The sequence below is a fragment of the Haemorhous mexicanus genome, chromosome 2 (genome assembly GCF_027477595.1).
Source record: "Haemorhous mexicanus isolate bHaeMex1 chromosome 2, bHaeMex1.pri, whole genome shotgun sequence".
Classification (NCBI taxonomy): Eukaryota; Metazoa; Chordata; class Aves; order Passeriformes; family Fringillidae; genus Haemorhous; species Haemorhous mexicanus.
In genome coordinates, this window is record NC_082342.1 from 45,144,424 (window position 1) to 45,156,519 (window position 12,096).

General features: G+C 36.6%; 1 protein-coding gene across 1 annotated transcript; it reads right to left on the minus strand.

The window, feature by feature from the left end:
* Positions 1-4,722: 4,722 nt before the first annotated feature.
* On the minus strand, positions 4,723-11,953 carry LOC132323427 (interstitial collagenase-like). The gene is made up of 10 exons (XM_059838619.1): positions 11,312-11,953; positions 10,151-10,395; positions 9,708-9,856; positions 9,492-9,617; positions 8,569-8,730; positions 8,092-8,209; positions 7,362-7,495; positions 6,160-6,319; positions 5,174-5,274; positions 4,723-4,984 (listed from the first exon to the last, which is right to left on the minus strand). Exons 1-10 carry the CDS (start codon positions 11,420-11,422, stop codon positions 4,884-4,886), a joined length of 1,407 nt encoding a protein of 468 aa, XP_059694602.1. The 5' UTR covers positions 11,423-11,953; the 3' UTR covers positions 4,723-4,883.
* Between the last annotated feature and the right edge of the window lie 143 nt (positions 11,954-12,096).

Here is a 12,096-nt window from a genome sequence, read left to right on the forward strand (position 1 = left end):
CACTGTGCAGACTAACACAATAAAACTTAATTGAATCCATGCAACTTCACAGTCATCTGAATCAGTGGGGATTTGGATCTGTCTAAGCAGCTTGGCTACCCTTTCAAAACTGGCACTCAATTTCAGTTATTTTACACTGACTTTGACAAACCTGGGCAAATTCATGCCAGATTAAGTGGTGGACAAATTCAAAACCTTGTAATATGTCCCAACACACCCGTGTGAAGTGGGACCATCAAATGTCGGGATACCCTACATTCTCCTCCTAGAAAATGGGAATTGTGCATGAGGTATGAATCCCATAAAAAAGAAAACAAAACAGACTTTGGGAGAAATGAATGTAAGCAGAATACTTTCTTTTCAAATTGATTTATCATGGAAAATCGCGATTCCTTACCCACCTCTTTCTGGCAATTTTTTAAAGCAGTGTGTATCTTTTAAATTATTCTGGTGGAATCCAAGATATCCATAAATGAGATTGATTTTACCTTAAAAATTGAGCCTAAGGAATGTGAATTATCTTATCTCTCTCTCTCTCTCTCTCTCTCTCTCTCTCTCTCTATCTATCTATCTATCTATCTGTCTGCCATTTCATCACTAAAGGCTTTTTTCAGTTTAACCACATTAGCCACAGGGCAGATGATTATTTCCTGTCTTAAGTAATTCAGAATAAGGGAAGTTTCGAGAGTCACATAAGCTGTGAAAAATTATGGGATTTCACCCTGTTCCAGCCAAGCACCTTCCTCTTCCACTGACAGCAAAGGGAGATGAAGATGTTTAGCACCTCAGCGAAGCTCTCACAGTACATATTCAGCTTTTACAATACTGTTGAAAGCAATGTCTTCATGTTGGACCATGGCTTTTTCAGGAAGTCCATGCTTCTGGTTTTTGGCTTTTTTGCTGTCCCTTCCAGCCAATTTTTCTTTAGCTGGAGGCATTAATGGTGAATTGTTAATCCCGATATCCTCATTGTTAAACTTGTTAAAGGCATTTCTCAGCTACTTAAAAAAAAACCCCAACAAACCATTCTCTTGATTATTATCATTGTGTTGTATGGGTCCCATTCAGTTCTGTATGTATTTGACCATATTGATTAGATTTTTTGTTGATATAATACGTGTTTAGACAGCTACCTAACAGACACCCATGTTGTGATCAGTTAGGAATGTTGAGTCCCTCTGTTATAGTGTTAAGGTCATGACCATGCTGCAGCACTATTCCTGGTTCCTGGGATGCTCTGTGTAACATCATCAGTACTACTGATGGGATAGGCAGTCAACTTTCTCAGTTAAAACAGGGGTCACGTTGCTGCTGCCTTCTAAGAGGAGAAAAGAAGTCATGGGGTAGTTCAACATCCACCAGCTCTAATAAATGTCAAAGATAAGCATTAGGAAACTGTAACCAGAAGCTGCTTGTACAGCTTCTTCTTTTCCCAGACCCCAAGGCCAGCTATAGACGAGCTTGTGAAACATCACTTGTGAACCTCTTCCGGTCTCTCTCCCTTGGGCAGTGGGAACTGGCTGCTGAGTTGTGTAGATGGCCATGTTACAAAACCCTGGTAATGTTTTCTGTGATGTAGATCTCCATCATTTGTCACTCAAATGTCTTCTGAGCAAACACAAATGTTAGCTGAATCTAAAAATGTAATCTAAATTAGAGATTTCAACTTGTCTAGATTGAATGAAGCCACTGTAGAGGTCAGATGACCCTATTTTAAGTTAGTTGGTTGAATCACTCTCCAGAGTTAAGTATTTCTCTGTTTTCTGTGAATAAAGCTTAAATAATAAATGCATAAAGTTAGATGCAGCTGATCTTAACCTAGCTGCTCTTATTGTCTCTATCCTGCACTGCTACATGGCAGACAGCTGTGGGGATCTGATAGCCAGCCACAGTGGGAAGCAAGAAAAACACTTCTCCCAGTTCCTATTAAATCTGCCCATAGTTCTTGATTTTTTCTATAAAATTAAATTCATATCAGCTGAAATATGTTTTCCAAAAATGTATTCTAGTGCTGTGGGAAAATATGTTTGGTGCAAAAAACCCTGAACAGCATTTGTCTTTTGTGACATATGCATGAACATAATCAGACTGTAGCACCTCTAGCTTTGAAATGTTTGAGACAAACAAATATATCCATTTATCTATCTAAAAAGAAAGCCACACTGGTGGCTGGGATCCAGAACCTAGGGGGAACCTGTGGCTTCTAGACTGGTAGTTGGAAGCCAGCTGGAAACCTTTAGGCACCTTAATGGCACTAGAGAGCTGTTCAGGCAGAGAAGTTGTGCCACTGCTCTTCAGGCAGAACTCTTTCCACAGAGCCAATGAAACTGAATTGTTACTCAGCCTGAGTGAAAAACATGAGGCAAAGGCAAATGATGCCCATACTGTCTTTGACTCTTGATGGACTTTTAACAGACTGCAGCCTGTGAGGGCAAGACCCAACCATGCCAACACGGGTCTCTAGGGACAGTGTAGTCTCTGTGGGCCTTTGGGAAGGGATGGGCTCCCAGGAGTCCTGTTCCATGCCTGCATGGGTTACTAGGAGACCTTACAGAACTGCAAGTGCACTAAACACATTTAGGGAATGGAATTCCTGGCTGGGCAAATCTGTTTTACTGATGATAAGGGCAACAATTACACTCCACACCTGTAGCAAGGCTCTGGGGAGGGGTACAGTACTTTAGCATAGTACAGTAATTAGCAAATAGAGGTAAACTTTTCAAAAGGGAAAAAGAAAAGGACAAGCAATTTTATGGACAAAACACCCTAATTCCTAATTCTGGAAAGCCTGCTTTGTGCCTGAAGGAGGACAAGAGCGGCTGGCACCAGAGGGCTGTGCTCTCCTCCTCGTGGTGTGGCTGGGATGGAGCAATCCCTGCGCTCCCACAGCAGAGGAAATGTGCTCTCACATAAGCACAGGGCAGATTTCTCACAAAGGAATCACTTCATGTTGAGCTCTCATCTTCCTGCTCATGGGAAATTCACAAAGTGAATTTCAAAACTGCATGTGGCAACTAAAATTTAGACAGGGTATGAAAAGGCACGGACTAAAAATATTGCATTAGAAACTTCATCCTATTTTTAACTTCTTCCATGGTCTGTAAATCACCCTTTATCTCTCTTTCCTCTAAAACATAACCACCTCCTTATTGTTCATCTCCCATTCAACTTTTTCACTGCTCCATGAGTACTCACCACTATTTGCTTCTAGACAAGGACTAGCATTCTGCTCTAAATGAGAAGCTCTTTGGACATCACCTTGAGATCCTGTGCTTTTACTTCATATGTGCAGGGAAAATATGCCCCCCATTTTTATTTTTTAATATAAATTGTTCTAATAAGAAATATTATCTTTGCTTGTAAATCTAGTGTTATATTTGTAGACAATTTCTGCTAAAAAGCAGAACACAACACAAACAATTTAGATTCATATAGTTCTAAAACAATTTTTTGGTCTAATTGCCATTCAGTAGCACTGGCTTACACAAGAAAATCCGATTCAATAGTATTGCTGGTGAGGTTTGATATTAAAGAATAAGTACCTAAACCACCTTGTGAGAATTGGATTCACATAAATTAACTTCTTAATGAAAGCTTTTGATTTGCTGCAATTTATTTTTATGATCTTGTAATATTTTCTTAGGTTTTATAAAGTATATGATCAAATTAATTTTCAGTTATACAATTTCTTATCTTTGAATAATATTGAGACTGATCTGTACTGAATTTAATAAAAATAAGAACTACTAAATCTGTTCTGTATTTATGAAGGATAAAATTTAATAGCCTTCTAATACAGACAGATAAGTAATGAAAAAAATGAAACAGATATGTTTTTATGAGACTACACATTATTTCCTCAAAATATAGTAACTTTTATTACCCTAATCTTAAACCTTCTTCTGAAGCTTGTTGAATCATGCAGATATAAAATATAATAAATTTTGTTCTGTTCATATGGCTTCTAATGATATCAGCTGAGCTATAAAGACTGAAGAGAATGTGAATAACCCTTCAAACACCATTTTAATTGAGGGCTTTTGCAGAAGATGTGGTAAGGCTGGAAATCAAGCTGTCCTTTTTATGAATCTTTGTATCAGAGGTATTTTTGGCCAAGAATTTTAATCTTTTAAGCAAACTGCTTGATTCTCTAACCCACTGGGATGAGGTGGGATTTAGTAACTACTGGAGTAGTAAGAGAGTAGAAAGAGCCTTCATTAAAGAAGTTTATCTGTTTATTATATGATGTGGCTACCTTTGAGAGCAAGTGACTTGTTTCTTGTCTCAGAGGTCCTTTCTAATCTACATTTCTGCATTTCTGGACTTGAAACTAGTTCTTAAACCTCAAAACATGAGAATATTCCTTCTCCCCTGCCCCCTGCCCTCTCCCCACAGGTGTAAAGATGAACACCCTAGAGAGCAGTCTAAGAGGGGAGGTAGGGGAAGGAGGAACAGAAAGTGGAAGTAGAGCTGTACACTGATGATAGTGAACTAGTTGACCATCATATTTTCACCAGGGTTTGTGAGGAATGGGGGGTTCAGAGACAAGTGTGTCCTCCTTTCTCTGTCTTTGTGAAAAAACCTCACATTTTCCTGCCAGAATATATTTTTTAGTGTTTGAAAGCTAGACTTGGCTCTTGAGCATCAGGGCAAAAACGACATCAGGAACAAAATTATATGAGAAACATAATTTATTGGGAAACTTGACCGTAACAGGAGAAGTTTTGATAAATTATATAAATTTATTTGGCTTAAAATAAATAATTATTAAGACTATACTGCCATAGAATTTGAACAGAAATCCGTTCTGACCTGAGAATCATGAAATGCTGAAAAATGCAGCAGATAAAAATATACAGTGTGCACATGGAAAAACATTGCAATTAACAACTAAACCAGCTGGTGCTCTTCATTTTTCGAACTATCCGTTTGGCACGAGGATCAAACTGGAACTGGGTTGTTCCATGGAAGAAATACACATAGCCTAGAAGTAAAATTTAATCCAATTATATTTCATTTGAAAAAAAAAAAATCCCCATTATAGACAGTCCATGTGTACCAGGTATTTTTCATTTCCTTTTCATTAAGGTTATAACAGCATTTTGAAAAAAATTATTCTATCTGTAGAAGCCCAAATATACACATAAACAGGTTAAAGGTAAGTTTCACTCACCATCTTTCTGGAAAGCAGCATCAACCCTGCCAATGTTTCCAAAGTCAGAGACTATTTTCCTGGGATACCCATGATCCATGGATTTTTTCTTTTCATCATATCTTAGAAGAAGAAATGTCATTACAATTTATGAGGAAGCAGACATTATTTTGAAAGTCAAAAGCAAATTCTTACATGCAACTCTACTGTTACTAAGAAGTCTCATAGAGATTTATTTAGTAGCTTTTGATTCTTATCAAATTTCTCTTGGAGATTTCTCTGAGATTTGAAAATTTTACCTATGGTAAAGTTTGTCACAATGTTCCCAGGGACCCGGGAAACAGCTCAGAAATTTATTTATGTATTTCTGGACTAGCAGAGCCTTGGCCATCGCTTGCACATAAAATGAATTTCTATTTCAAGGAAATCCAGTCAAACATAAAAACAGAACATAAAACTTCAAAGAAGACAGTAGCACAGTCCTGAACCTTGGTTAAATTAGTGTCACTGGTGGACTTCTTGAACAAAATTGCTCTCTGAAATTTGTCATGAGCTTCAATTAGAAACACAAACAACTTTAAAATTGGAGAATACTTATAATTACTTCATAGAGGAAATAAATTACAGCACTTTGCATTGATTAATTTTGTTTGAAAAGTGAATTAAAAGTGGTCGTTATCACAGCATAACACAAAAAAGCAGCACTGTTGTGGAGCAAAAGTGAGTAATCTACTAGAAATTTACTCTTTTATATTGGGTAGCTTTTCAATCAGGTGGAAGTACTTATAATCCTGCTACAGGAATCTAATGTTCGGGAAAAAAAAAATCCTGATGAAAGGGTGACATTTTCTAGGAAATTCCTATTATTTTTTTTAAATCCAAAGAAACACATTTAAATTTCTGGAATTTGCCTGATTTAAACCTCGACCCACTCAAACTATATAGTAATACATCAGTCCCCAGGCAAATGAAAACTCATCTTCTGCTAAATGAACATTAAATCTTACCTCCAGTATCTGTCAGCTACAAAGAAGTATGTTTTCCCTGTGGCTTCATCGTTGTAAGCTGCATTAACCCTTTTGACAGTCTTTGGGAGCCCGAAGCGATAGATTGGTTTGGGATAGCCAGGCAGAACATCATATCCCCTGATGACCCAATATTTATCCTCTGAAAAATAGGAGCAAGTTTCATTTGGTTTTGTTATTTATAAAAGCATTTCCTTGTGTTTTAGATGTCTGGAAAACAATGTGTCTAGATGTCAGTATTTTTCCTTTCAGCTTACTACTTTAGAAAATGTTTCTAATTCTTACACTGGGACTACATAATGAAGACAGTGGAAATGGATTTTCTTTTTATGAATAAAACATTAGAATAATGAGGTGTGTTGGAGAGAGCTTTTCCCAGAATTAAAAAAAATTAATATAAGGTATTTTTCAGGATAACAACTTGGTGAAGCTGGAGGTTAATGAGTTAAACCATTGACCTTGGATTGGGATATTGAATTTGGTGAATTCCTGTAATATGCAATTTGATTATAGAGCCATGTAATGTTTTGAAAACTAGGCAATGTGCATCAAATTAAACTATTAGGGAAAGCACATGTCTAATCAAAATGCTTTGGTAGTTTTAGATGCAATGAACTTATGGTAATAGGTAATGAATATGGTAATAGGTCATGTACTATAGCAATTGCATAATGAATTCATCTGAGGTATGTAAAGGGTACTTGAGACCTTGAAAAAGAAAGGGTGTCTGAGACCTTGAAAAAGAAAGACTGATTTTTAGTTCAGTCAACAATTTTCCTCTCACAGTACAATTTTCCACCAACATATTTTTTTCTTTTTTTTTCCAAACTACAACAAATACTAATAAATATATCAGTTACTGTAACATAAAAATGCATGGCTTTGACAAATGAGTTCAGTAAAAATCCTTCAGTGCTGTTACCTGAAGAGAACTAGACCTGAAGAAGGGCAGCTCTTTTCATAACTTGTTTTTTCAGCGCATTAACTATAACAGAGGGGAAATTTTTCTAGATTTTGACGTCTGGAGATTTGTTACAGCAATATGATCCTCTGTTAATTATTTTCAGAATTGTAAGATTATCTGTTCAACTTCCTTAAAAACACTTTAACTTCTGTAACTACATAGTTTATAAGAAGCAGGAAGTAAAAGGTCAGAAAAAGTGAAGACCTTCTGATTAAATTACCTTTAAAAATTGTAATTTCATCTGTCTCAACGTTTTCATAAGCAGCTTGAATTCCTGATGGTAACCTTGGCCAGAACAGTGAGATAAAATTGAGCTCTGTCTCTGTCCTTTCGGGATGCTTGCGCAGCATGTATCTGTTTAAAATAAAATTTACGTCATAAAATAATTCCACTCCTATCAAAAATTCAAAATAATTATTATAGCATCTGGAGTACAACAGAGAAATGTGAATACCCCTGTCCACTGAGTGTAAAAGAAGTCTCGAGCAAGGACATTGGTTATTTTAGCACCTCAGTTATGTGCTAAAAGTTCAACAAATTGAATATAAGACCTTCTACTTCTCTGTAGGGCAGTAAGGCTCAGACATCCTTCTCCCTGACAGTGCTTTCACTTCTGTCCCTGCTCCTGTACTGAGGATGAGTATGGGACCCATGGGCACACTGATAACAGATACATGAGTGCTCTTGCTTTTCTGTTTATTTGAATAAATTTCAGAGATAAGTGTGTCACGGTGGTGGGCACAGTGATAGAATAGTTGGTAAACAGCCTACAAGCTCCTGTCACCTTCCCTGCTCTTGTCAAGTAGGGCTCTTCAGATTAATGATCTGAGAAGGATCTTCTAGTGTATTCTTCTCTTTGTATTACATTCCAAAAGGACAGTTTTCCCTCACGGATTTTTTCAAACCACTGAATATTTTAAAGAAATAATGTGTATGCTTGTTGTTGTTACCTGCCCTTGAAGAAGAATATTTCTCCACGTAGGGTAGTAATAGAATCAAATGTCAAATTTGGGTCACAAGCTTCTGGAGTCACGGGTCCTGTTGGCTGCACAGCAGTATTAGACCGTCCTGTAGGATGAAGACTTATCATTTAGTGTGGAGAAGTGTAAGGAGACTGTTCAAAAGCTCTCTGAGGACCCAGAAAACATGTTTTATACAGAAAGAAAAAGGATATAATTTCAAAGTAAGAGTCTGTCATTAAATGCAGAATTCCAATGTTGATAAAAGCAGTTGTGTTCATCTTTTAAAAATGAGATTTTTGCAGAACTGGACTTCAGCTGGAGTTAGCTTCCTGGAATTTTCTCCCTTTTGTTATCCATTTTTCAGAAACTAATAAACTTCTCATTTTGGTGGAATGTTAAATACCTTCATTTTACCATTTACCAGCCTCCCAAGTAGAAATGTTAAATAAATATGTTATTTCTTACCATAGATGGCCTGAATTCCATCAATGTCATCCTGAGGAAGACGGAATTCACTGGGGTCGGTGTAGGAGTAGGTTGGATACATCAGTGCTCCAGGATCATTTGAATGAGACAGACCCAGTGAATGGCCAAGCTCATGGGCAAGAACAATGAACAAATTGTAGCCTGTAGGATGAAAACCATAGGAAACAGCATAAAACCTGTTTCAATACTTGGCACGACTGACTAAACGGGAAACTAATACACACTAGAGGTACAAGAGAGATTGTAAGTAATTCTAGCATCATAAAACACACACACATAGTTACATAAGACCTGTATGAATATGTAGAGTGTGTCTGGCCTTAATTGTGTTCTCATTGTCATTTCTTTAGTGTCCTTTTGTCTTAAACATGAGTTGTTTTCCCTGCTATCACATAAACTGCTGGCATCAAGGATCACGCCCATGATGAGGGATTGTTGGCAGTGATCCGAAGAAAAAAGAACTTAAAAACAAACAATGGGATTACAGTTTCGGTGATAGTTGGAACACTCTAGTTAGCACTAAACTTTGAAGTGTTAGGTCAAGAAAAAAAAAGAATTTGCTTTCAGAAGTCTATCAACAGATTTCCCAGTATCCAAATTTTAACCTTCCTCTGAACAAAAAAGTAATTTAAAGTGCTGACCTTAAAATCATTAGAAAATGTTATGATGTAAATATTTATATGACATTATAAATGCCACTATGATCTAAAAATAAAAATTCTGCAAGTTCATGCCTAAAAGTGGCAGTAAAAAACAACAACAAAGGGCAAGCAATTATAAATTAAGAGCTCAGTCCCTTTTGCTCACTTTTCTGCCCGTAGCCAGGCTCATTAAATAGTAAACATCATGTGAGGTAAGACCGTATAAGGTTAAAACTACATAGGTTCAGCTACAAAACTTACCTGTTCCATCTTTTGTCCAAGCTTCCTCCTCATCCATATGCACATCTCCACCGATACCTTCACCAGGCTGGAATGCATGAGCCAGCTGTCCATTGGGACCATCAAAAGGAGAATTGTCACGGTGGTCTAAAATGAAGAGGGGAAAAAATTAGTTAAATCCTGAATTACTTCCATAACTTCAGATGGGTATTTAATATGCTGCATTATCATTGTTACCTCTATAAGCAAAAGAGATCATTATATCTGCTACTTTGTTCTCAACCCTTTGGAATGTCAATGGTGTCACGTTGCTCCAGACATTGAGAGCTTTTCTGACTGCTTCATCTACATCAGCTCGTCTCATCTTTGGGGTGTAATTCAAAATCCTTCAAAGAAAACCCAACACATAATACATTGCTTAGAAAATATTTGAAATTTCAGTATTTTAGCTGAAATACAATTACTTGTGAAAAAATAAAAAATCTTAGACATTATCTTTCATGAATGAAAATTAATAAAGGCTTTGTTTTAGATACTGCCTTCTAAAGTATCTGTTTTCTTCCAGAAATCACTAAATCACTCCATATGTCCATATATGGCATAATATGATTCCTTCAGATCCCACCACCCCAAAGTCAATGTGCTAGATTTTCTTTTTGAACAAGATTAGGAAAGATTACCTGTATGTCAGATTATTTCTTTTCCATTTGGGATTCCCTGGTGTGAACGCATATCGCTGCACATCAGGTACACCACATCTGGGTTTTTTCATCACCTCCAATGTGTCAAGATCAGGTTTTCCAGTCACTTCTAGTCCAAAGAACGACTGCATTTCCTTGAGCTTTGCAGCAAGGGGGTTTTCACCACCACTTCTTAAATGGGGGTGGTGATCCTTTTGAAGGTCATAGAAATTCTGTAGATAACTCTGAATCGGAGTTAAAAAAAAAAAAAAAGAGAGCATTGTGATTTATCAGTACTGTCTTTAGCCACACTTAAAATTTACTAGGTAATCTTAAACTATTCCTATATTGACCTGCCCTGTGTTTGCCAGGACCAACAAAAACCTCTTTTCTTCAGTACAGTTTTCCTATGGTTTTCTGAATTTGTTGTTTCACCGATGAAATATATCAAGAAATGTCTTGAAAAATCTAATATTTACTATTAATAACTAGTTCTACGTTATTTACTGTGATCAATTACTCTAACAACAAAGCTTACAAGGAAGCTTATAACTGGTCTCATGGAAGGAAATTGAGGCTGGCAGTGAACTCCACACATCTGGGACTCCCACCAAAGCAGCTGAATACTGCTAGAGTCAGACTTGGTGAATCATGCCTTTTATTTTTAGCTACAGAATATGATACTAGAAACTCATGCCTTCCCACTGAATTTCAAGAATTTTGTCTACAACAAATTATGTTGTGTCTGTGTGAGTTCCCTTTTTCCAAAATATTCTGCAAGAGATCTCTTCAGCCAAAACACAGAAAAACACGCCTGCTTCAAACAAGTTTCCTTCCTTATATTATTAAGACCAGTGATATCACAAGTTTCAAAGCACATTCTGAAATGTAAGTTGCTGCTGAATTTGACTGTTCTTGCTAGAACTCACGCCTCAGTAGTTTTGTTATTACTTTACTGGCAACACCAAAAATGAGGTATATAATATTCAGATGACTTCTGAGTAAATAGGTTCCACGTAATTTTCACACATTTTCTAGGCTGATAGGAAAATGCAAAAATGGCACATCTTTAGTTTCCACCCATATTCTGTGAATTGCAATTATAGTTATCTCTCAGAATACCTTATGTTTCCCTTAGATATGCACTGAAAAAATACTCACCTCTACAAGCTGTAGGGTTTTTCCCTCATCTTCTGCTTCTGGAGCCACAGGAAATGCAGAGGAGACGGCCACATATAGTGACAGGAGAATTGCAAAGGTCTTCATCCTCATCTAAGGCTGTCTGCCTCAGTTTCACTCTTGAGCTACTGAGCACACTTCTCAGCTGTGTTTATATAGCTAATAGTAAATCTGTGACAGCCTGACTCATGCTGTATAATATCCTCTGATTAGTAAAAATGATGCATAGCAGTTTCATCATCAGGTAGTGACGCAAGGTGTTTAACTAATATTACTATCCTTATTTTGCCCAAGTCTTCTGGTTTGTGTAATTTTATAGCATATTTAACAAATAAGGAAATGTTTTTCAGGTAAAATGTTGAGCTACATTTCATGGGTTTTTTTGAATCATGAATTTAGACTATTTATGCCACAAGGTTTTGACAAACTGGAGAAGTAATGAGAAATAAGATTTAAGAGCAACATAATAAATTGTATGATAATCAAATCATGCTACATATGCTACACATGATTTAATCTTAAGCAGACTATATAATATTATGTAGCAATATGTAATATCAGGATAAAAATGACAGTACAAAGAACCAATCTTTTTTATGGAATAACCAGCAGCATAACTCCAGGAGGACTGTCATCTAACAGTTATCTAGCAGTTCTATCTATAGCAATCTTATGATATTAGCAGAAGTGAGTGCTAAAATGATTCAATGACTTTTTACCAATATTAACAATTTTGGTCATGGTACTGGAATGTGTAATCTAGGTTC